This window comes from Myotis yumanensis, unplaced genomic scaffold, assembly GCF_028538775.1.
Source record: "Myotis yumanensis isolate MYYU_CA2020_CCGP unplaced genomic scaffold, mMyoYum1.0.hap1 SCAF_1, whole genome shotgun sequence".
NCBI classification, from domain to species: Eukaryota; Metazoa; Chordata; class Mammalia; order Chiroptera; family Vespertilionidae; genus Myotis; species Myotis yumanensis.
Genome location: NW_027223752.1, coordinates 156,689,035 through 156,714,183, shown reverse-complemented (window position 1 = coordinate 156,714,183; position 25,149 = coordinate 156,689,035). Strand labels below are relative to the sequence as shown.

General features: G+C 40.9%; 1 protein-coding gene across 5 annotated transcripts in view; it reads left to right on the top strand.

Moving 5' to 3' along the window:
* CFI (complement factor I) overlaps positions 1-21,286 on the top strand; it is a 52,177-nt gene extending 30,891 nt beyond the window's left edge. For 4 of the 5 annotated variants that reach the window (XM_070390679.1, XM_070390669.1, XM_070390658.1 and 1 more), the window contains 10 exons: positions 128-241; positions 445-555; positions 1,520-1,543; positions 1,939-1,986; positions 8,815-8,850; positions 10,770-10,873; positions 11,022-11,125; positions 14,834-15,111; positions 18,899-19,003; positions 20,525-21,285. In XM_070390679.1, the coding sequence (XP_070246780.1) occupies positions 128-241; positions 445-555; positions 1,520-1,543; positions 1,939-1,986; positions 8,815-8,850; positions 10,770-10,873; positions 11,022-11,125; positions 14,834-15,111; positions 18,899-19,003; positions 20,525-20,742 (1,142 nt within the window). In that variant the 3' untranslated portion in view covers positions 20,743-21,285. Of the gene's footprint in view, positions 1-127; positions 242-444; positions 556-1,519; positions 1,544-1,938; positions 1,987-8,814; positions 8,851-10,769; positions 10,874-11,021; positions 11,126-14,833; positions 15,112-18,898; positions 19,004-20,524 lie in introns of all 5 variants that reach the window. The other variant, XM_070390648.1, reaches the window with a different exon arrangement.
* Positions 21,287-25,149: the final 3,863 nt, after the last annotated feature.

The following is a 25,149-nucleotide window of genomic DNA, read 5'->3' as shown; positions in this document are numbered from 1 at the left end:
ACATTTTATATTTATTTTTATTTGATGCCTGACTTTATCTTCAAGTCCCCATTATTCCAAAAATGTAAGTAGCATGTCACCCACAACTCCACAAAAAAATTTCACAAAGACAATTCTTACTTTACAGTTTCTTCAACAAATGACTCCTTTCAGTGTGTGAATGGGAAACTCATTCCTCAGAATAAGGCCTGTGATGGTGTCAATGACTGTGGAGACCGAAGTGATGAGCTGTGCTGTAAAGGTAGAGATCAATTTAGCCTTTAAATCCCCCAAAATGCATCCTTCTAACTAAAAAAGAACTTTTTGTTGACTAAAAAAGTATACATTTTCCCAACTGTTTAAAAATGTCTTTGTAGAATTAATGTGTTTGAATCAAGATTCCATCTCATTCAATTTTAAGAATAAAAAAAGAAAACCAAAACTCTTCTATTTATGTTTGCATAGGGTGCCACGGTAGAAGTTTCCTTTGTAAATCGGGTGTTTGTATTCCAAAACAGCATAAGTGCAATGGTGAGGTGGATTGCATTACAGGAGATGATGAAATTGGTTGTAAAGGTAATATAAGTTTTTGTAGTTATGAATAGATATAACTAAATTGTACCTTTTGATCATCTTCACCCAGTTCTCCCTCTCCTACACCTTCTCTGGTAACCACAAGTTGAATCTCTGTGCAATGAGTTTGGATTTTTTAGATTCACGGTATGAGATCATACAGTATTCATCTTTTTCTGAAGCTATTTGAGTTCACTCCTTCCATATAATAATTTTTTTTGTTTCTTCTCTTCCTCTTCCCCCTTCTTCCCTATTCCCTCTCTTTCCTTCTTCTCCTCCTGATTCAAAACTCTAAAGTTTAAGGTAAAAGAACACGATATAATAATTTTTTTTAAATCCCCTACAAGGGAATGATTACAACATAATGCTTACTCTTCTTATCAATTTCTTGAATCTGTAAAAAAATATATAGTCAACTGTCATTGTTACTTCTATTTCTGTAAAGGGTCTAATTTTTTCCCCCTCTAAGGAAGATCAAGCATAAATCTCTTTTTAAATCTCAAGTTAAAATGATTTCCTTGCTGTGGTGAAATTGGTGTGTTAAATGGAAGATGAAACATTTGTAATGCAGTATTAAAAATCAAAGGAAGATGGCATACTGTAGTCCACTTTTATGTGTTTTTTTTAAAATATATTTTATTGATTTTTTACAGAGAGGAAGGGAGAGGGATAGAGAGTTAGAGACATCGATGAGAGAGAAACATTGATCAGCTGCCTCCTGCACACCCCCTACTGGGGATGTGCCTGCAACCAAGATACATGCCCTTGACCGGAATCGAACCCAGGACTCTTCAGTCCCCAGGCCAATGCTCTATTCAGTGAGCCAAACCAGCTAGGGCTACTTTTATATTTTTGTAAATATAAATTTAAATTGTTAAACAATGTCTAAAATAAAAATGCTTTGTGTATATTTTATTCAAGTGAAAATTATCTTTTTGCTACAGTGATGTTTTTTGTTTGTTTTCAGGAGCTGGACATCCTAAAAGAAAAGGTAAATGTATTTTTATAATAGAAAATTTATATTACAGAATTGAAGATAAGAATAAAGTATTATAACTTTTATGATATATGTATAGTATATTGATACAGTGTGCATTTTTCTCAAATAAAAAAGTGTTGCCCTGACCAGTTTGGCTCAGTGAATAGAGCGTCGGCCTGCGGACTGAAGGGTCCCAGGTTTGATTCCAGTTAAGGGCATGTACCTTGGTTGTGGGCACATCCCCAGTAGGGGGTGTGCAGGAGGCAGCTGATCGATGCTTCTCTCTCATTGATGTTTCTAACTCTCTATCCCTCTCCCTTCCTCTCTGTAAAAAATCAATAAAATATATTTATATATTTTTAAAGTGTCTTTTGCTGTGGTAAATTGTTTGTTTTTTATTTTTTCAGGCACTTTCTTAGGACATCGGGATGGTACAGAATTGGAAGAAAACAAAGGTACTACTATCTTATATTTTAACTGAGGAGGATGTGAACATGTGTTACCACTAACCCAGCTTTAATATTAGTTTAGGCACAGAGGCTGTTTTTCATAGTGTGATAGACTTTCAGTCTCATTTTCACACCCCCTCCACAGCCTGCTGACCAAAACGACCCACAGAGGGCATCTCCTGCACATGCCACCTTTGCCTCAAAACCTCTTTTTTACCTTTCCCTCAACACCCGGCAGCTCCTGACCAAACTGCCACCAGAGGAAAGATATCTTTTTGCATGATAGGTAGTGTTTTCTTTTTTTTTTAATTAAATCTTTATTGTTCAGATTATTACATTTGTTCCTCTTTTTTCCCCCCATAACTCCCCTCCTCCCAGTTCCCACCCCACCCTCCGTCCTCACTCCCCACCCACTGTCCTCATCCATAGGTGCACGATTTTTGTCCAGTCTCTTCCCGCAGCTCCCACACCCCTTTCCCCCCAAGAATAGTCAGTCCATTCCCTTTCTATGTCCCTGATTCATTATAATCACCAGTTCATTCTGTACATCAGATTATTTATTCACTTGATTCTTAGATTCACTTGTTGATAGATGCATGTTAGTTGTTCATAATTTGTATCTTTACCTTTTTCTTCTTCTTCCTCTTCTTAAAGGATACCTTTCAGCATTTCATTTAATACTGGTTTGGTGGTGATGAACTCCTTTAGCTTTTCCTTATCTGTGAAGCTCTTTATCTGACCTTCAATTCTGAATGATAGCTTTGCTGGATAAAGTAATCTTGGTTGTAGGTTCTTGGTATTCAGCACTTTGAATATTTCTTGCCACTCCCTTCTGGCCTGCAACGTTTCTGTTGAGAAATCAGCTGACAGTCGTATGGGTACTCCCTTGTAGGTAACTGAGTTTCTTTCTCTTGCTGCTTTTAAGATTCTCTCTTTGTCTTTTGCTCTTGGCATTTTAATTATGATGTGTCTTGGTGTGGTCCTCTTTGGATTCCTTTTGTTTGGGGTTCTCTGCGCTTCCTGGACTTGTAAGTCTATTTCTTTCACCAGGTAGGGGAAGTTTTCTGTCATTATTTCTTCAAATAGGTTTTCAATAACTTGCTCTCTCTCATCTTCTGGCACCCCTATAATTCGGATGTAGGTACGCTTGAAGCTGTCCAAGAGGCTCCTTACACTATCTTCATATTTTCGGATTCTTTTTTCATTTTGCTTTTCAAGTTGGGTGTTTTTTGCTTCTTCGCATTTCAAATCTTTGACTTGATTCTGCACTCCTCTGGTCTGCTGTTGGCTGTCTGTATAATATTCTTTATTTCAGTCAGTGTATGCTTAATTTCTAGTTGGTTCTTTATCACAACATCGAGGGTCTCATTAGATTTCTTGTAGATCTCATTAAGCTTATCGGCAGTTTCTAGAAAATTATTGAAAGACCTTAAAAGTGCGGTTTTGAGCTCTTTATCCTCCATTTCTGTCATGTTTCTTTGTCTCCGCATTTTTTTTATGCTTTCTTGGTGCACCCCCTTGTGGTCTTTGTGCGCAGTCTTGTTGTAGTTAAGCCTTGATTGTTGTAGGTAATACTGGGGGTGATTTGTTCTCCAGGCTAACTGGCTATGAGAATCAGCTGTGTCTGCAGTGGAAGAACTTCTGTGCTGAATCTCTAGGGCGGTGCTAATCTAGCGTTTGCCTAAGGCTATCCGGCAAATGCCTCTGTGCAGGGCTTGGGTGGGGCGGGTCCCCGGGGATCTACAGGGTGGGCAGAGCGAGCAGTTATGGCTGCTCTCAGTCCCGTCCCTAGGGGCTCTGCCTCACAGAGTCCCAGCAACCACAGCAAACCTCGGAGAGAAAGCTGCCTTCGAGTTCCGACCGAAGCCAGACAGTCCCGCTTATCCTGTTTGAGTCTGGGTCCCTAGAGACTCGCCAGGATCTGGAGCTCAGAGTCTGAGACTCCCTCCCAATTGAAAACAACAACCGCACCCTCAGCCGCCAGCCCTCTCCACATGCACTCCGCACCTTAGTATTTCACTTCAGCACTGCGCCTCCTCTGAGTCTCGGTATGCTATTCTCTTTCCTCCTAGTTGTAGAACTTCCACTCAGCCAGCCTTCCTGTGGTTCTGGATGATGTCCGTTCCGTCTTTTAGTTGTATTTTTGAAGTGGTTGTTCGAGGCAGCAAACTCCGGCATTAACCTATGCCGCCGTCTTGGTTTTTCTGTGTTTTCTTAATTATTTAATAATCCAGAAGTTCCCAAATCTGGTTCTTTAGGATCACCCTTTTCTTTTTTATTCATATAGAATGACTACCGGAAGTTCACGGTTCACCCCCCCGCTCCCCCTTTGCCGCGCCCTTGGGATTTGTTAGGATTCCTGGGGGCTAAACTCAATTATTTTTTTGTGTTCCCCCTCTCTTGTTATCTTGCTTCCGAGACCGCTGTTGCTCCCACCACCAGCAGCCTTCATTATTCCCTTTCTTCTTCCCTCCCTCTTTCCCTTCCTTCCGACCTAGCTTCAGACCGCAGGGCAGAGAGATGAGTTCATGATACTCCTCAGCTCATTGCACATGATTGTCCCTGGTCCAGGCAAGACCCTACTCTTGTTTTATTTATTCTCTTTTGCCCCCATTGCTTACTCTCATTCGCCACAGCAACCATTTTAATGGGATTTAACATGAATGTCTGTTTACATGCATTCTCACCCAATGTGCATCGTTATTTTGTGAGCATTCATTTTTAATTCATATAGCATTTTGTCGTAGATCTCATATTTCCTTTTCTTCTTTTCACAAAGCATTCCGTTTTCAAGATCTGTCCATGTTGTTCTGTGGCTATTGAGTCTGTTGCTTCGAACGCTGCATAAAACTCTGTGGTGTTCATCTTTCGTAATTTACTCTCCGCCGTCTCAGTAATGGACTCGCAGTCCCCGGTCTGCACTGAATAGCCTCTCCTGAGTGGTGTGTAGGAGGACTTCTTTGAGACATCTATCTGGCAAGAAATGGAGGTCTTGAGGTACACATCTGCGTGTTCTCTGACAGAGCTGTACAGTCCTCACCTCTACCAGCCATGCTTAAGGATTCTCCTCAATTGCACCAACATTTAGCATTACCCAGCTCTCTAATTTTGCTGGCCTCACACTGTCGAATGATATGGCACTGTTTAATTTGAATGTGTGTAATAACCAATAATTTTAAATCTCTTTTAATAGGCATGCCAGATGTTTGAGTTTTTTCTTCTCTTTCTTTCATCTTTGCTTTTGCCAGTTAACACAGTTTGCCTCATTTCATGTTGGGATTGCAATCTTCCTTCTTGTTGGTTTGCATTCCAGATATTAATACATTTTTCAGTTGAAGACATTGCAGATGTCTTCTTCCATTCTGCTACCCATCTGTTGAGTTTACTTGTAGAGAGCTTTGCTGAATAGAAATCTTTAACCTATATGATCCAAGTCATTGATTGTTTTTCTGATGGTTAGTGCTGTCAGGCTCTGTGCTGCTCTTCTGACATCTAGTACACGTCAGCTACACTGCACTTCCCCATCTTCCTTTGTTGAGAGTTTAGTATGAATGCTGAGACTTCTCTTTGATTCATGAGAGTGATTTTGTGAAAGCTCCGAGCAGAGAACTCTCTCTCTCTCTCTCTCTCTGCCCAGAAAATAACCTACGTGTGTGACATAACAGATACATGTATGTCTCTTCTAAAAAGGACTCGGGGAATCCAGGGCTAAGACACAGGATTGCTGCAGCAGAGTAACACTGCCTTCTGGGCAGCAACCTCATCCAAGATAGAGCCACATGTTGGTGGGAATCCACCTTCGGATCCCGTGTCAAAGACATCAGGATCCTGTGAATGACCGAAAAGGGCAGCAGAGTAAGACGAAATCATTCCACAGAACTTAAAGCAAAATCTAAGGAAGAAAGAAGAATCTTTTTTGTTTTATTTTTTTTGTATTTTATTTTATTTTTATTTTTTTAAATAAATCTTTATTGTTCAGATTATTACAGTTGTTCCTCTCCCCGCCCCCCCCCCCCCATAGCTTCCCTTCACCTGGTTCCCACCCCACCCCACGCCCTTACCCACCCCATTGTCCTCTTCCATAGGTGTAAGATTTTTGTCCAATCTCTTCCCACACCCTCCACACCCCCTTCCTCCCCCCCCCCGCCCCCCGCAGAATTGTCAGTCCACTCCCTTTCTATGCCTCTGCTGCTATTATATTCACCAGTTTATTCTGTTCTTCAGATTTTTTATTCACTTGATTTTTAGATTCACTTGTTGATAGATATGTATTTGTTGTCACTTTGTTGTTTATAATTTTTATCTTTACCTTTTTCTTCCTCTTCTTAGAGAATACCCTTCAGCATTTCATATAATACTGGTTTGGTGGTGTTGAACTCCTTTAGCTTTTTCTTGTCTGTGAAGCTCTTTATCTGACTTTCAATTCTAAATGATAGCTTTGCTGGGTAGAGGAATCTTGGTTGTAGGTTCTTGCTATTCATCACTTTGTATATTTCTTGCCACTCCCTTCTGGCCTGCATAGTTTCTGTTGAGAAATCAGCTGACAGTCGTATGGGTGCTCCCTTGTAGGTAACTAACTGTTTTTCTCTTGCTGCTTTTAAGATTCTTTGTCTTTAGCCCTTGGCATTTTAATTATGATGTGTCTTGTTGTGGTCTTCTTTAGATTCCTCTTGTTTGGGGTCTTTGCACTTCCTGGACTTGTAAGTCTATTTCTTTCACCAGGTAGGGGAAGTTTTCTGTCAATATTTCTTCAAATATGTTTTCAACATCTTGCTCTCTCTCTTCTTCTGGCACCTCCATAATTCGAATGTTAGTACACTTGAAGTTGTCCCAGAGGCTCCTTACACTATCTTCATATTTTGAGATTCTTTTTTCTTTTTGCTTTTTCAGTTGGGTGTTTTTTGCTTCTTCATATTTCAAATCTTTGACTTGATTCTTGGGATCCTCTAGTCTGCTGTTGGATCTCTGTATATTGTTCTTTATTTCAGTCAGTGTATGCTTAATTTCTGATTGGTCCTTTTTCATATCCTTGAGGGTCTCACTAAGTTCCTCGGAGGTTTCTAGAAGATTCTTGAGTAACCTTATAACCATGGTTTTGAACTCTGTATCCAGTATTTTGCTTTGATCCATTTCTTTCATTTGTGACTTATTTCTTTGTCTCCGAATTTTGGCTGCTTCCCTATGTTTGTTTTTATGTACTGGGTAGCTGCTAAGTCTCCTTGAGTTGATAGAGTGGCCTTATTGTGGTAGGTGTGCTATAGGACCCAGAGGCTCAGCCTCCCCAGTCACCTGAGGTGGATGCTCTTGGTGTACCCCTTTGTAGGTTGTTTACACAGTCTTGTTGTAGTTAACCCTTGATCGCTGTTGGTATTACTGGGAGGAATTGACCTCCAGGCCAATTGGCTGTGTTGACCAGCTGTGTCTACACCGGAAGATCTGTTGCGCAAGAGACACCCTTATGGGGCAGGACTTGCTTCAGTAGGACTTTGGTGCTTACTGAGTCTGCCCCTTGAGTGTGTCTCTTATGGATGTGAAGAGTGGTAATCCGTTATCATCTCCAAGGAGGTGCAAGATCAGCCACTGTCTGGGGCCTCTCAGCAGGAGCTACAGAGATATCTGCAGATTCCTCCTCTTTGTATGGGGTTTGGAAGTGCCCAGACAAGGCACAGGTGTGAAACAAGGCCACTGATGCTGCCAGGTAGTGGGCCTTCTTTTGGAATCTCTGGGGCTCTCTGACCCAGCTGCAGTTTGTTTTAGGCGAAAGGACAGGCCATTCATATGCAAAAGCTGATGCGCACAACTTGGGTGGGGTTGTAAATTGGGTGGGGCGGGGTCTCTGGGAATCACCAGGGCGGAGCACACAGCAATGGCTTCCCTGAACCAGAGAAGTCCCTGGTTCTTCACATCCTGAGCACCCATGCAGGAACAATGATAGCTGCAAGCACCTCTAAGAGTAAGCTGCCCTCACGTTCCTGTCCCAATGCCACACAGTCCAGTTTCTCCCCATATGTGCCTGGGTCCCCCAGAGTCTCTCCCATAACTGGAGTTCAGAGCAAGCAGGAGCTTATATCTCCCTCCCGTTTTAAAGAACAACACACCCAGGTGCCAGCACTTTCAGTGCCTCTGCACCTCTTACCGGTCTTAATGCGCTTTCTTCACCTCTCTAGTTGTAGAATTTCTACTCAGCCAGCTTTCCCACGGTTCTGGGTGGTAGTTGTTTTGCCGTTTAGTTGTAATTTTGATGTGGTTGTGAGAGGCAGCAAGTATAGGTGATTACCTATGCTGCCATTTTGGTTTCTCTCTGTTTTAGTTTTTGCTTTTGACTTCCACATCCCAATGTCTGATACTAACCATGCCTGACACTGAAACCAATGAAATATCATTGTTTGCATGACCACTGAAAGAAGTGCCTTATTATGTACAAAAGGAGAGAAGCCTTTTCAATGACTCTTTTGGTCAGTGGCAGTGACAGCTCCCTACCTAGGTAAGGACCTTGTGAGTGCAGAGTTGAATGAGAAGCTTTCCTCCTCTGATCCGGGCATTTTGCTTGCTCTAAATGCAGGAAACTGCAGCACCATGAGCTTCACCATTCACTTATATCAACAGACACCTCAAGTTTATGCCTGCCAAATTCTACACAGTTCATTTTCAGCCTTCAGAATTATGTAGCCACAAAAAGGAAATGAGATGACGTGCTTTGGGGATTTTGTACTGTCCTTTTTAAAGGGAGGACAAGTTTTAAGACAGAAAATTATTATCCAAGTTTAATGATTGTAATGATTTGAGTTTTACTATTAACATAATTTTATGCATTGAAAATTTGTTTTATTATAGAAGAAACAGAAATTTTGACTGCTAATATGGATGCAGGTAAGTTAACATTACTGTTTTTTCTATTGGTGCACTGGTTTAATTTTAATTTTAATGTCAAGTGTGTATATATATATGTGTGTGTGTGTATATATACTACAACTAATTCAAGCAACAATTACCTTTGGTATAAATTTAAGTAGAAAAAAATAACATTACTTCTCTCCTTTCTTTAATAAATACTTCTTGAGAACTGCTTTAAAAATTGATTAATGCATATGACTAATTTTGAAGTGAAACAATACTCTAGTCCTACATAAAGTTTTTCTATTTGTTTTGAGCTTCGTCAGGTCAGTTTTATTGAAAACAAAAAAATTTCAAGTTATGACCGAGGACATTTTGAAATAATAAAATATTGGATTTAATTGAACAAGCTATTCTTTTTCAATGTTTTAAACCATGATACTAGAAGGTCTGTGAAGATCTGTGCTCTGGCCAGTTGTGCACTAGAAGCCAAATTAAATTTAAGTATTAAGTTCCTGGAAAATTCATAAGAGCTTTCAGGTCAGAGTGACTTGTATTAAATCCTGACTCAGTTATTTATTAGTTATATGACCTTAGATGAGTCACTTAACCTCAAATACAAATTGGGAATAAAATAGCTCCCTATTTTAGGGATATATTAAACTGAAGTTCACATAAGATTCCCTTCTAATTGCCACGCTACAAAATTAATGAACATTGAAACAAATCAGGCAATAAATCAAGAATTTAGACCTCAAAGCTAGAGCTACTCAGACGGGATTTTCAACAAAGGCCCTTTATTTTCTACTCAAGATAACATTAATTTCCTGATACTACCCAAGCTGGTTTCACAGACAATGAATGAGGTCTCTCTTTTTCCCAAAGCCCACGCTGACATTTAAAACTGGCTATTACACTCTTCCCCCACCTTAGGAGGGGTGGGAAGTTGTTCACAATATCTCTCCCTTGAGGACCTACCTCCTTATATGCTGAAAGCAATTGACAGTGATATTAATTTTCCTTTCTCATTTGGAGCTAAGAAGCACATCTGCAGAAAATGTTCATGTCACGGTGAAATAGAGAGAGAGAATAAGGAGAGCATCTTACACAGTTACTTTCTTCCTTTGTCATGAATTCTCTTGCAAATTCACGTCTTCAGCCTGGCGCTACCGTGTTTTCTTCCCAGTAACAAATGTGCCACATCTGAATGCTCACAGAGGAAGGAAACATCACCGCATGTCAAGTGGCTATACACATACCCCCTCTCCTGGCCAGCTGACCGGGAGTTGTCTAGGGTTCTCAGCACATTATCTCTCAGGGTTAATATGATGATTAAATGAGTTAACCTCATACAAAGTGCTTAGCATGGGGTCTGACACACAGAAAGTATTGGAAATATTTCCATATCAACAGCCTCTAAAATGTATAAACAATGCCCTGGCTAGTGGCTCAGTGGGTTGAGCATTGTCCCATGCACCAAAAGGCCACCAATTTGATTCTCATTAGGGCACATCAACTTTTCTCTCTCTCCCTCTCCTTTCTTCTCTCTCTAAAATCAATAAAAACATATTTTTTAAAAAAGTAAAAACTATGAAAGTGAGAAGAAAAGGGTTTTCTCTGAGACTACCCTGAGCTGACCCAGGAGTAATGCCTAAGTATGTGGCATCTCTCATTGGCCAAAGGTTGATAAATATTTAGCCCTTCAGTCAGCCTCTCTCTGCCACTAGTTCACCTTGAGGAAGATTTTTGAGAGAATTGATCCAATTTTAATATTAAGCCAGAATTTTTAAACAAGATGAATAGTACAGCTTACCATCCCAAATAATTTGCTAATGAATCTGGCCTCTTTCATATTAGCTGTGACTCTGCTTTCTTTGTGGCATAGATAATCCAGAAATGTCTGCCCACAAGGTAATGGGTCCAAAATCATGACACAATCTCTTCTTTTCTTGAAGAAAGAAAACAGATAAAGTCATTGCTCCCTAAATTATCCTGCGGAGTCAAACCCAGTGGACCCACTCGAAGGAAACGAGTCGTAGGAGGAATACCAGCACAACCGGTAAACCTGCATGGAAGTCCTAATGTTCCTTCCTTCCCCAGAACAGCCTGAGTTGGGGGGTGGGGGGCGGGAATGGCAGTCTTGCCATGGAAATTTCTTAGAGCCGCCTGTTTGTAGAATGGCAGTGACCACACACTTGTCTTTACAGGGAGACTTCCCATGGCAGGTGGCAATTAGGGAAGATGATAAGTTCAGCTGTGGAGGAATTTATATTGGTGGCTGTTGGGTCCTGACTGCTGCACATTGTGTCAGGTAAGATATGTCTCCACTCGATTGTGAATTTCTTGAAACATGAAAATGAGTAATAGAGATTGTGACAGATGATAAACAAAAACATATGAGAAAAGTCATTGACAAGTTCCACCCTACTGACCCCTAAAAACCCTCTGCTATCACAACAGGGACTTCAGAGGCCAAACCCTCAAAGCCTACTGTGCTCCCCACAAACCAAATTGTTGACCCCAGCTGGCAAGGGCAGATCAAACCTGTATAGGTACCAAGTGACTTCACTTGGCTCATTTGCATGGTGGGAAGTAGGTTGGTACTCCATACATTTATCTCCTCCATTGACAAGGTTTTGAGATTCTTGGGTCAGAGAAGTAGGGTAGGCATAGTGTTTCTGGATTTAACATTAGCATGTGACAAAAGATGTCTTATAATTAACTACAGATTGGAAATATAACTTTTATGCAGGACCAATAAGGCAAGTTAATAAGTGTCTGGATTCATTCAAAAGGGATGTCCTAACTGAATAACACAGAGTGGGTGTCTTAGACGACAGAAACTAATTTTCTCAGTCTGGAGGCTGGAAGTTCAAGATTAAGATATCGGTAGGGATGGTTTCTCTTTGGCTTGCTGTGGAGAAACAATCCCTACTGATATCATGGTCTTCTTACTGTGTCCTCACATGGCCTTTTCTCCATGAGCCTGAATTCCTGATGTCTATGTATGTATGCATTTTGTTAATCCTCACCCAAGGATATTTTTCCATTGATTTTAGGAAGAGTAGAAGAGAGAAGGAAGACAGAGAGAAACATCGATGTGAGAGAAACACATTGATTGGTTGCCTCCTGCATGAGCCCTGACCAGGGCCTGGGGGAAAGGGAGGAGCCTGCAACAAAGGTACATGCCCTTGACAGGAATCGAACCTGAGACTCTTTGGTCCACAGGCTGATGCTCTACCCACTGAGCCACACCGGTTAGGACTCTTTCTGTTTTTATAAGGAGACCAGTCACACTGGATTAAGGCTTCACTCCTATAACCTCATTTAAAGCTCTTTGAAGGCCCGATCTCCAAACACATCCAATCACATTGGGGATTAGGCTTCAACATGTGAATTTTAGGGGGACACAATTCAGTCCACAACAGTGACTGCAGGAAAACACCTAAAAGTGTTGGTACTGACTAAAGGTCATCTTTGAGGAGAACACAGTCTGGAATTCTGGCCTCCGTTCTGATCATTAGAATGAATGAAGTATTATTTATCGAGCACCTCTTACAGACCAAATACTGTGCCTGGCACTTTCACATGTGTCTTTTTTTTTTTCTTTTTTTTTAACATTCTCACAGTTCTAAGAAGTAAATACTACTCTTCCATTATATAGAGGAGCAGACTTAGACTGAGAAGTTACATGACTTGACTGAAGCTACACTACTAGCCAATAGCAGAGCCAGGATAAAATCAAGGTCAACATATCTGACAGTAGCTTAGATGAAGGCCTACTCAACAAATCTGCAGATGACCCAAAGTTGAGAGGGATGAGAAACATGTTGAATGATTAAATATGTTGGGTGATACCCATGCAGATCCTCATGGGTTGGAGCAATGAGTCAAAATGTAATTTCTTCCAAAATGACCCTTTTCTCTTGGCTTCTGTGGTACACACTCTCCTGGTTTTCTCCCATCCTCTGTAGAGGCCACACCTTCCCTGCCATTTTTGCAGCTTCCCCCTCCTGTGACTGAGCATTATTGCTCACGTGAAATTCTAGAGTTCTTCAATATTGAGCCTGGTTTCCCCTCTCTTCTTACTTTTCTCCTTAAAGTTAACTGTGCTTTATGCTAAAACAATGCTATATGCGGACACAATGATATCTCCAGCCTGGACCTCTCCTCAAGCCACTGACTATCTACAGTCAACTGTCTACTTCTTGGCTATATCTAAAGTACATTGAATTCAGAATCTCCAACACTGAGCTCATGATATGCCCCTGGCCCCAAATATGGGTCTGTTCCAGTGTTTCCCATCTCAGCAAATGACACCACCGTTCATCTAGTTACACAAGGCAGGAACCTAATCATCATCACATTTCACTCCCTCAACCCTACCACAGCCCAGCCAATATATCACCAACTCTAGGTGGCATTTTAAATTTCTAATTATTTAATTCTCAAAACTTTCCATCTCCATGGTTGCCCTGCTTTCTCCTCTCATCTGGATTATACCAACTGCCTCCCAATTGGCTTATTTACGTTCACTTTACCCACCACCTTCCCATCTATCCATTCTCTACTGTGCATCAAGAGCAATATTTCCATACCTGGTTTTGATCAGTTATTGCTTAAAATTCAATAGCTTTGCATTCCTCTTAGGATAAAAACAAAACAAAACAAAAAACTAAACAAAAAATGGCATGGCCCATTAGGCCCCATATGACGTGAGCCCTGCTTACCTTGGTCAAACACATCTTGCTCCACAGCTTCACCTCCTGCTTTCTGCACCACCCACTCTGGACTTCTTTCAGCTACTCAAGTGCACTTCTCTCCCTGCTGCAAAGAGACCATCATATGTTGTTTCCTCTGCCTGCATGGTCCTTCCTACCCTGTTTCTCTAGTTAGTGCGACTCGTTATTCAGATCTCAGCTTAATTTTCACTTCCCCACAGGACCTTCCTTGACTCCCTTAAGTCAAAGAGGCCCTCTTGGTAAGTTCTTAGAATCCATGTGCTTTCATTCCTTTCACTTTTCACAGTAGAATACATACCTTCATTAGTGTGATATCTATTTAAAGCTAAATCTTTCCATAAACCCTAAGCTCCATGAAGTTAGGAACTATTTCTGACTTTGTTCATTTCTGTATCCCAATGGCTACCATGGTACCTGGTATACAGTAGGTGCACACTAAATATTTGTTTAGTAAATTGAATGCATACACAGGGTTAACCTCTCAACAATATTCAGGACCTCTGATCCTGAGAAACAACCAAAATTAATATGAAGAACAGCATTTTTTGAACACTAAGTATTAAATAAAAGCATCCTAAATACCTCATTATCTCCTAGGACATCATTGTTTAAGGTGATTACCTGAGAAAAATGATGGTAGGTGCCCAATTTGCTGGAAACCAAGAAGTGAAAATTGGTATGAAATGGAGTGTGGCATAAGAACAGGCAATATTTAGCTCATTCACCATTTCAACCAGATTTTAAAACAGCTGCTATGTTCCATGTACAATACTAGGCATGGACATCTACCCATATATTAATAAGACACTGTTTTTTACTTCAAGGCTATGAGCAGGTCAGTATAATACAAGGTTAGGGTGCAGTTTTAAAGGTCAGGATAACGACTGCTGTGTTCTTCGCTCTGAGAACCTCTGGGTTAGCAGAGTAATGAGAGTGTGTACTCTGATTCCCCCGTTCTGGGCTAGACACCGTCTGGTCTCTGCAAACACCTTCAGTGATGGTGCTTTCACTCCAGAGACAGCCAACTCATTCTCCTCGTGGGCATCTCTGGATGTCCCTGATATTGAGCAGTTAGAGTATTCCTCTATTCATTTGCCCACTGACTTTATTTTAACACTGTCCTTAAACTTAATCACACTGCTTCATGAGAGCAAAGATAAACAAAGAAATCTGGGAAAGTGATAAATGTTCTTTAGAAGGGAGAATATAAAGACAAAGCATCAGAAGTCCTTGCTTATAGCTTTCTTTTTTATTAACCCTTTGATTTTCCATTATAGGGTCAGTAAAATTCACCGTTACCAAATATGGGCATCATTGTTAGACTGGATAAACCCGAACGCTGGGATAACTATTCATATGGCCAATAAAATTATTATCCATGAAAACTACAATGGAGCCACCTACCAAAACGACATAGCTTTGATTGAACTGAAAAAACGCAAAACACAAACTGATTGTGTGCTGCCTACTACTGTCCCTGCCTGTGTCCCCTGGTCTCCATATTTATTCACACCTAATGATAAATGCATCATTTCTGGCTTGGGTCGAGAAAGAGGTATGCATTTTACAATTTGTTATAATCAGAATCTAGGGGTTGAAAATAAATGGGAATAGAAATGCCTAGGAGCTAATCTCCTACTGCTCAGAGAGAATGGAGCATCAAATCCAGAAAAGTGAACATCCAGCGAGGCTGGCTTCTGTGTGTGGGACCTGTGTCCCGGCCCAGCACGCTGGGCTCTGAGGTGCCCGCGCTTGGCTTACTGCTCCGCTGCCACCATCATGAAATTCTTCATTCTTTTTGCAGGGGTCCCACCTCACACTTTCCTTTTCCACTGACTTTCGCAGATCCTGATCTGCATTTTCAAAGGATACCTACACTCTGTGAGCCTAAAGCAAACATTGATGGGCAACCATTTACCAAGAAAAAGTATAGTGTCAGGGGGACATGTAGCAGGCTTGGATTTGTTGGAGAGATCTGGGTGGAAGATGAACAGGTTGTCATAGGGATAGAAAAGGTATATGCTGAGACAGTAACCCCACAACCCTCTGCTTTCTCCTCTCTTCTCCCCCATTCTCCATGCCCCACACCCCCACATCCCACAAAGAAAAAGACATGAAAGATTCCTTCTTTAAGCCCCTATGATTTGAGATGAACATTCATATGAATAAGAGCTGTGGACACTTATGAACAAATTATTTAAAAGACCTTCTAAATGAGAGGTTAGATTTAAATTAGCCAATACTTTTCTTTCATCTTAAAGAGCTAGCCTTGAAATTTAGCTTCCTTATGACCGCTTAAACTCTCTTCGTAAATAACTTCATTGCATTGGTCTTACAGACTCATATTCCAATTTGTCCTTTATAAACACCACACTAAAAAATATAAAATATGTATGAATTGACCTGGATTGTGGTATGTTTGAATACCCAACACTTACAAAATACTAAATTTTATTAGTACTTAATTCATCCAGAAAGCATTATGTCCTTATATTTGTTATTTTTTTATTTTTTTTAGAATACTTAGGTACATTTATAAGTAAACACAAAAATACAAGTAAAAGAATATAATAAACCTACTTATCACCTAGTTTCCACAGTTATCAATATTCTCCATTCTTGTTTTAGCTCTCTGAATCAATCACTAGTTCAATAGGATAATTAAGAAGGTTTATTTTTTTTTATTTTTGTTAATCATTATCCGGGGATAACTTTCCATTGATTTTTAGAGAGAGTGGGAGGAAGGGGGAGAAACAGAGAGAGAGAAACATCAATGTGAAAGAGACACATCAATTGGTTGCCTCCCAGTCCTGACCAGGGCCAGGGGTCGAGCTTAAAACCGAGGTACATGCCCCTGACCAGAATTGAACCCGGGACCTTTCAGTCCATGGGCCTATGCTCTATCCACTGAGCCAAACAAGCAAGGGCAGGAAGGTTTATTTTTCATTTTATTTTTTAAACTATATTTTTATTGATTTCAGAGAGGAAGGGGGAGGGAGAAGGAGAGAGAAACAGAAAGATTAATGATGAAAGATAATCATTTGGCTGCCTCCTGAATACCCCCCAATGGGTGTGCAACCTGGGCATGTGCCCTGACGGAGAATTAAACCATGACCTCTTGGTTCATAGGTCCACGCTCAACCACTGAGCCACTCAGGCCAGGCGAAGGTTTATTTTTAAAGGGGTTAATTACAAAGATGTAGGTGTGGGGTTGGGGAACCACAAGGGCTATGCAGAAACCCAGCACTAACAGAACCAGAACTGACACCTTTCCTAGATTTGAACGTGTAAAGAGACTGAGAAACTACCAGAAGGAGGAATAGCTTTAGGTATAGCAATGACCTTGAGTTGAGGGTTATAGCCAACCCCAATCTTGCTAGCTTCTCCTCTCCCCTCCCCCCCTTCTGCTAGGTCTTCTGTTAGAAAGCATCTGAAAACCAGAGGCTAATGGATTCCTATTGAAGTATCCCTTCACCTCCAGGTCAGGCTCTTAGGGCAGCGAGCAAGGCATTAAAGAGTAGAGGGTGGATCTATAGAGCTATTAAACACATTTCCAACACACGCTTATTTTTTCCTGGAATATATTAAGTCAAATCCCAGATATCATGTAATTTCACCAATGAATACTCTAGTAAAAATCTAGAGTATTTTTTATACTCAACAAAATGAAAGTGATTTGACAATGTCATCTAATAACCAGCCCATGTTTAATATTTCTCAAGGAATATTCCTCAAGCTGCAGAGGCTACAAGGTAGAAAAACAAAGGCCAGCTCTCAAGGGACTTACAGCTCTCAAGGGATTCCTCTCCTAGGCAGGCAGGAGCCACCAGCCGGGAATGCTACCTTCAGACAGAACAATGTGACAAGTGCTTCAAAAATGATACAAAACAATTTAGGGGAGGGAGCTATCTCCTGAGTCATTAAAATTCTCCCCTGGTACAGCAGCTCCCAGTTTTTAAAGGCTTCTCCTGACTTAGGGGAAACGATAAATTACTAATTTTAAAAAGCTCTTATCCTGAGGAAAGTAGCCGTCCTAAGACTAACTTGAGGTAGGACTTGAAGGAGAAAAAAAGAAACTCTTCCCAGATTTGCCACATACTTTGGTGGGTTTTTGTCTCCCTCCACTTCCCAGAAGAGAACATCAGTTCTGCAGTTAACTCCTATGTGCTCACTACAGTGCTAGGGTCTTCAGGGTCATTCTCTCAGGACAAGCCAGAGACCTCTGTCACCAGGTAGTTTATGGGTTAACTGAGAAGTTGAGCCATTTGCCATTAGGTGTTTAACATATAATTTAATTACTGAGTTCATGGGTTAATTATATAAGTTTTTATTAAGCAACTACCGTGTTAGCATGAGGCTGGGTGCTGGCGCAGCAGTGGGTGAGTCAGGCCTGGGCCCTGCCCTACTGGAGCATAAAAGTTACTGCAAGCTGGGAAAAAGGAGGAGGAGCGGAGATGGGCAAAGATTCACTCCTCTACCCGGGACATCTCACCCTGTATTCTTAGGTTTTTCTCATCTTTCCTGGACTATGGATCAGCAACATTACCTGGTCCTTTGTCCAAGTCCCAAATCTCTAGCTTAAATGGAAAGGAAATCCTACACCCTCTTTTAATCACTTTCAGATCACTTAGGACAGGGGTCCTCAAACTTTTTAAACAGGGGGCCAGTTCACTGTCCTTCAGACCGTTGGAGGGCCGGACTATAGTTTTAAAAAAAAACTATGAACAAATTCCTATGCACGCTGCACATATCTTATTTTGAAGTAAAAAAAACAAAACGGGAACAAGTACAATATTTATATTTGCATGTGGCCCGTGGGCCGTAGTTTGAGGACCCCTGACTTAGGATATGGAGTTCCTCACAGACACACAAAAAAAAAACACTCACTGATAACTTCATATGCATTTATTTTAACTTCTGACATTAAAAAGTTGTTTTCACTCAACCAGCACTTTGAAGGAAAGAGGGGACTATAAGAAACGAGAAGCTATTTAGGTGAGAAGACCCTGGTCCCGATTCCTACCCAACTCCCCCACAAGACCAGGCAATCAGAGGAGGAGTTTATCTCATTCATCTCAGAGTGCTCAGCTCTTGATTAAACCAGTATGACTTCAGAATGCCCCTAGACTATTTTTAGAAAGGCAAATATAGAAACTGGGGATATGAGCAGTGTATGATTAAATATGCTAATGAATTAGCCTCAAAAGTTTATGAATCTGTTTGAGAATATACATATTCTTATATCTTCCTAATGGTGTAACAAACTATGAGACTAAATATTTATTTAGATTTCTCATTTGTGTCTTCTAAATGTGTATTTTTTTTTCTCTCACTTTGTTTAGATAACCAAAAAGTCTATTCACTTCAATGGGGTGAAGTTCACCTAATAGCTAATTGCTCGAAGTATTACCCAGGTCGGTTCTTTGAAAAAGAAATGATATGTGCAGGTCAGTACTAAGTGGTTTTTCTGATGTATTTTTATACATACTCCCCAACAAAAGTGTATCCTCCCCGACCCCCCAATGAATTAGCCCCCTTGCTCTGGGCCCTGAACGCACTCATGTGGTTTCCTGGCTGTTGCATTATCACACTTTCAGTCCCCTCCCCTTAATTCAAGTCCCCTCATTCTAATACTAAGAGGAAAAGTCTTCCTTAAGCGAGCACACAGCAGTATAGCAAGGTGACTAAGAGCACAGACTCTGGAACCAGACTCCTGGGTTTACATCCCAGTTTTTACCCACTAGTACTCACGTGACCTTGAGCAAGTTTCCTCAATCCACAAAATTGAGGATCTTAGTAGATAAGGACGCTGAGATGCAGAAAGTTACATAATTTGGCCAAAGTCTTACAGACAACTGGTATATCCAGGATCAAAGCTCAACCTTCTTCAAAATAAAAATCCAAATGATCTTATGATCTTATTTTGAATGCATCCCATTGGAATGAAATTCTCCCTCCTTAGAAATCCCATTGCACTTCTTACAATACCTGCCACTGTCTCCCTTGATATTGTAGTGATGCCAGTGCCCCTACCTAATACAATTCAGCAGTTCCTACTTTTGGTGGTGACCCAAAGGCAGGGTACCAGCCAGGTAGTGCATTTATGATGTTTTATCGAAGCCACCAATAAGTAGTGTATTACTGAAAAAGGCCAAGTTACTGATATCCTATGAATTCTTGGATACAGTGATTTTAAAAGCTTGGAAAGTCATAAGAGTGAGAAGAAAGTAAACAGACTATTTCCTGTGCCCTCCCATATTAAAATGAAGTTCAGGATTATAGAGGACAAAAGGGGAGAATAGCACCAAATCTACCAGCGCTGAGGTCTGGCTGCCCAAGTCCAGACTCTGACACTTATTATGTATGGTCTTGGACAACAGAGAGGTTAATATTTATAACCTCTCTATACCTTATTTGTTTCATCTTAATGATACCTCCTTGGGTTGTGTTGAAGATTAAAGCAATGAATGACTAATACATATAAGCACTCCATAAGCACTAGATACTCCTATTTTCCCACCCAGCCTACTTTCACACCCTAATTCTATCATCTACTAATTACTTAACCCGGGGCAATTTAGTATCTACTTTGTGTCTCATTTTCCATCTTTAAAATGAAAACTGGAATTTTGAGAAAATGATACTACTTACTGAAATAAAATATTTGGCATAGCACTTGTCACACTCAGCATTTGATGCTATTTTCAGAATGCCATCTTATCATAGTATAAACCTACGTAAAGAAGGGAAGGCAGGGAGGGCACTTGATAAATTTAGAGAATGAGTAGATCAAGCATTTCCCAGCCTGTATCCTAACAACTCCTTGGGCCTAGCAGGGCTATGCAAGGGAGAAAGTGTGAGAAAGCGAAGTCATTTGCACTCCTTGACGGGAGAGGCAGAAAGGCAGCATGGTGGCCTTGACAAATGCAAGTAAATGTGTGATTTCCTTTTTCCTTTGTCTTTCTCAGGTACAGATGATGGTTCCATTGATGCCTGTAAAGGGGACTCTGGTGGCCCCTTAGTCTGTCAGGATGCCAACAACAAGACATATATTTGGGGTATTGTGAGTTGGGGTGAAAACTGTGGAAAACCAGATTTCCCAGGTGTTTACACCAAAGTGGCCAATTATTTTGACTGGATTAGCCATCATGTGGGAAGAGCTATTATTTCTCAGTACAATGTATAAAACTGTGATTCTTCTTCTTTCCACTCTTTTTCTTTCAGGAGTTCCATTTTAATTGAAATGATACTGCATAACTAGTACTTCTCTAGGGGGGAAAAAAGCAAATTTTATTGAATATTTTTAAAGGTCACTGCAAAGTTTATGCCATATTGGAATTTTGCTGTGTAATTCTCAAATAAATATTTTAGTCTAGCATGCATGTTTTATTAGAAATGTGATTAAATGATCTCATCATAGAGGGGCGACATATTGACTATACTAAAGGTTTAGCTAGTTGAGTGACATTGGAGTCACATAAGCCTACTTTCACACCCTAATTCTATCACCTACTAGTTACTTGAACTTGGGCATTTTAATATCTACTTTGTGTCTCATTTTCCATCTTTAAAATGAAAACTGGAATTTTGATAAAATGATTCTACATACTGGAACAAAATGTTTCCCATAGCACCTGTCACAGGGAAATAGCTGACCTCACAGCTCTCATCCCGTTCCCCTACTTCTTTACAGATTAAAAGTTCTTGAAAAAAATGTCTTTCTCATTTCACAAGTTCATCTTGACTCTCTCTTGAAACCTCTCCACAGACAGCACAACACAACCACTGACCTTGGTATCAATCCTCATGGTCAACCCCTCAGGGCATCACACTCCTCTGCTGAGCTGGCTGCCCCCAGCCTTTGGGCCTCAGCCCCTTCCCCAGCCTTCTCCTTCTGGTCACTTCTCTCTCTCTCTCTCTGCATTTCCCCTGGTGACTTCATCTAGACTCACTTTAAAAATCCTACCTGCAGTCCAATGACTCAAACATCATATCTCCAGCCATGACTTTCCCTAGAACTCCGGACGTACATCCCCACCTGGATACCTCATAGCATTTCAAAAGAAACCCGGTCACCCCAGGCCTCTGCTCCTTCTTAAACCTGTTCCTCCCTCCTTAGTAAATGGCACCAACATCCACTCAGTTTACAGAAGGCACCCAGTCTCTAGTACAGCTTTAATCTCAGCACAGCACTTGCCATCACCCAACATATTCTGTTTTTATCTGTCTACCTCTTCCCATTACACTGTAAGATACATGAGAAGAGAGACCATCTCTGTTCCTTCGGTCTGCATCCCTATTACTTGGTTCATAGAAGGTGCTCAGTAAATAAACATTAGCTGCTTTTATTATTATTTTTATCGACTGATTGGTTTTAGAGAAGGAGAAGAGAGAGAAAGAGAGAGCGCAACATCCATTTGTGACAATTTAAAACCACCATCTTGTCTTGATCCAGCAAACCTGGAGCATGTGGCACCTTACAAGATATCTGTGTATGAGACAAGTACTAAGAGCTGTAAGCTGGGAAACCTAGCATATATGGGGAACCCTCGGCTGATCTAGGAAGGAGCATCATTGTGGCCCCTCCAAGGCCCAAGCAGGTTTGCACAGTGACTTGGGACCTGGAGGCTTGGCAGCCCAGTGGACCAAGGTGGTGGCCTGAAGTGAAGAGTCAGCTTCTCTGTAGTGACTCCATGTGGCAAAGACTGGGAACAGCAGGAGGAGTGGGATGACTTGGCTCCAGGGCTAGCCCAGTTTAGAGGTCTGGGTGACGGCTCCTAGCTGCAGACAATAGAAGCCAATCTCACCCTCAAGGGGCAGACTCAGTGAGCACCGAAGCCCCACTGAAGCAAGTTCTGCTCCATAGGGGTGTCTCCTGCACAGCAGCTCTTCCACTGTAGACACAGCTAGTCCTCACAGCCAATTGGACTGGAAGTCAATTCCTCCCAGTGATACCAACAACAATCAAGGCTCAACTACAACAAGACTGTGCACACAGACCACACAGGGGCGCATCTGGAGTGCCCAGCTCAGGTAACTGGGGAGGCTGAGCCACTGGGCCCTACGGGACACCTACCAATTCCAGGAGACATACAGTTCTACCTAATACATAGAAACAAACACAGGGAAGCAGTCAAAATGTGGACAAAAAGAAACATAACAAATAAAAGGACAGAAAAAATCTCCAGAGGAAAAAAAAAACCTAAATAAAATGGAAGTGTGTGTGTGTATGTATGTATACACACACACACACACACACACACACACACACACACACATATACTAGTAGCCCGGTGCATGAAATTCGTGCACATTAAAAGGGAATAATTGCCCTAACCGGTTTGGCTCAGTGCATAGAGCATCGGCCTGCGGACTCATGGGTCCCGGGTTCGATTCTGGTCAAGGGCATGTACCTTGGTTGCGGGCACATCCCCAGTGGGGAGTGTGCAGGAGGCAGCTGATTGATGTGTCTCTCTCATCGATGTTTCTAACTCTCTATTCCTCTCCCTTCCTCTCTGTAAAAAATCAATAAAGAAAATATATTTTTTTTTAAAAAGGGAATTAATTAGCGGAGGTATTTTAATGTTGCTATTTGCCCTTTCTCTATAATAGAAGTGTGTTAGATGAAAGGAAATTAGTAAAATATATATGAAAATAATATATAAATTTATTAATAAATAAACAGTAACAAAAGAATATAACAGAGGCATGATATAAAAACGACAAAAACATGATATGAAAACAACAATAACATGATATGAAAACAACAAAAACATGATATAAAAACAACATTGATGCAAACAATGACTGATAAAGTGATTAAACTTATTCTAATATCTCCCTGTACACCACATAAAGAGTGAAAACACTTTCAGAGTGCTTGACTAATTTCCCTTGTGATGAAGTATTTAGAACTTCAACTGTAACGTCACTTGCTCTTCAAACTCAAGAGAAAGCAATGTATAACTAACCATGTGCGAAAATGGGTTCAGGTAGGAATATTCCTACTCTGTCTAGAGTTTGTCCTTGTGATTTATTAATAATCATTGCAAATGCTGGCATCAAGGGAAACTGTCATCAAATTAATTTAAATGGGAGGCCAGTGTCAGACGGGGACAAATCAATTCTTGGAATCAGAACAACCTCTCCCTCTGAAGATCCAGTTAATACTTCAACTTCAATAATGTTAGGTCATAATCTTTTGATAATAAATCTGGTATCATTACAAAGACCCCATTTACTATTAAGATTTCTCAATAGTATGATGATTGCACCACTTTCAATTTTAATTTATGACAAGGCATTCCCGAAGGAGTAATACTATTAAGAAATCCGATGGTGCCGAAACCGGTTTGGCTCAGTGGATAGAGCGTCGGCCTGCGGACTGGAGGGTCCCAGGTTCGATTCCGGTCAAGGGCATTTACCTGGGTTGCGAGCACATTCCCAGTAGGAGATGTGCAGGAGGCAGCTGATTGATGTTTCTCTCTCATTGATGTTTCTGGCTCTCTATCTCTCTCCCTTCCTCTCTGTGAAAAATCAATAAAAATATATTTTTAAAAAAAAGAAATCCGATGGCAAATTTTTCCTTTTCAGCATCATCTGTTGAATCAATGGAATCATCACTCAAATATGTGTGAAAATCTCCATCGAGTATATCCAAAATGTCTTCATTTAATTTTTGAACGTGCTCATTTTTTTGGACAAAGAACTGCATGTTTAGATATATTTTTAATATTATTTGTAGATATACTACTTCCAAAGGTAGCTTCAATAATAGAGCCATTACAAATCATTTCACAGGGGATTTCAATAATATCCATTCCTAAATAAAAACTGCTATCAAGTTTGCCATCTCCAAGTTTTACTAGGCATTCACTATAAGCAGAATCCTCTGATCTCATATTTGTTGTAAGAGACAACTTTCTGAAACATCCCCAAACACTGCAGTACTTTAAAATCGTTTGTACTATGGCCAATCGCATAGCATGTGGTACAATACTGAGACATTGTCGAAAATCCCCTCCAAGAAGGAGAACTTTCCCACCAAATACAACATTCAAATTCATAATTTCTCTTAGTAATCTGTCTATGGCGTTTATAGCATGACTAGATGCCATGGTGCATTCATCAATAATGAGAAGTTGGGCCTTTTTAATAGTTTTAGCAACTTCACTGTTTATATCGAGTCTAAAAATTGAAGTTTCTTTTAATGGAATTGGTCATTTATATTGGGGATGAAAGGTGCTTCCACCGAGAAGTAAATTTGCAGCAATTCCTGTAGACGCTGTGGGTAAAACAGTACCACCACGACCTCTAATATAATGTATTAAAACTTTATACAGATATGCAGGTGAATAGGATCCCTAGCTAGCAGGCCCCTGACAGCAAGCTGGCCACCTGTCGATTGCATGAGGAATAGGGCTCCCTCCTCCCTCCTGTCAGGTGCGGGGTGCAGATGAATGGGGTTCCTGGCTGGCAGGCCACTGACAGCAAGCTTTCCAACAGCAGATTCTGTGAGGAATGGGGCTGCCTCCTCCCTACTGTCAGGGTCTGGTTTGAAGGCCGGCCACGCCCCCTGTTGGGCCAGACCCAG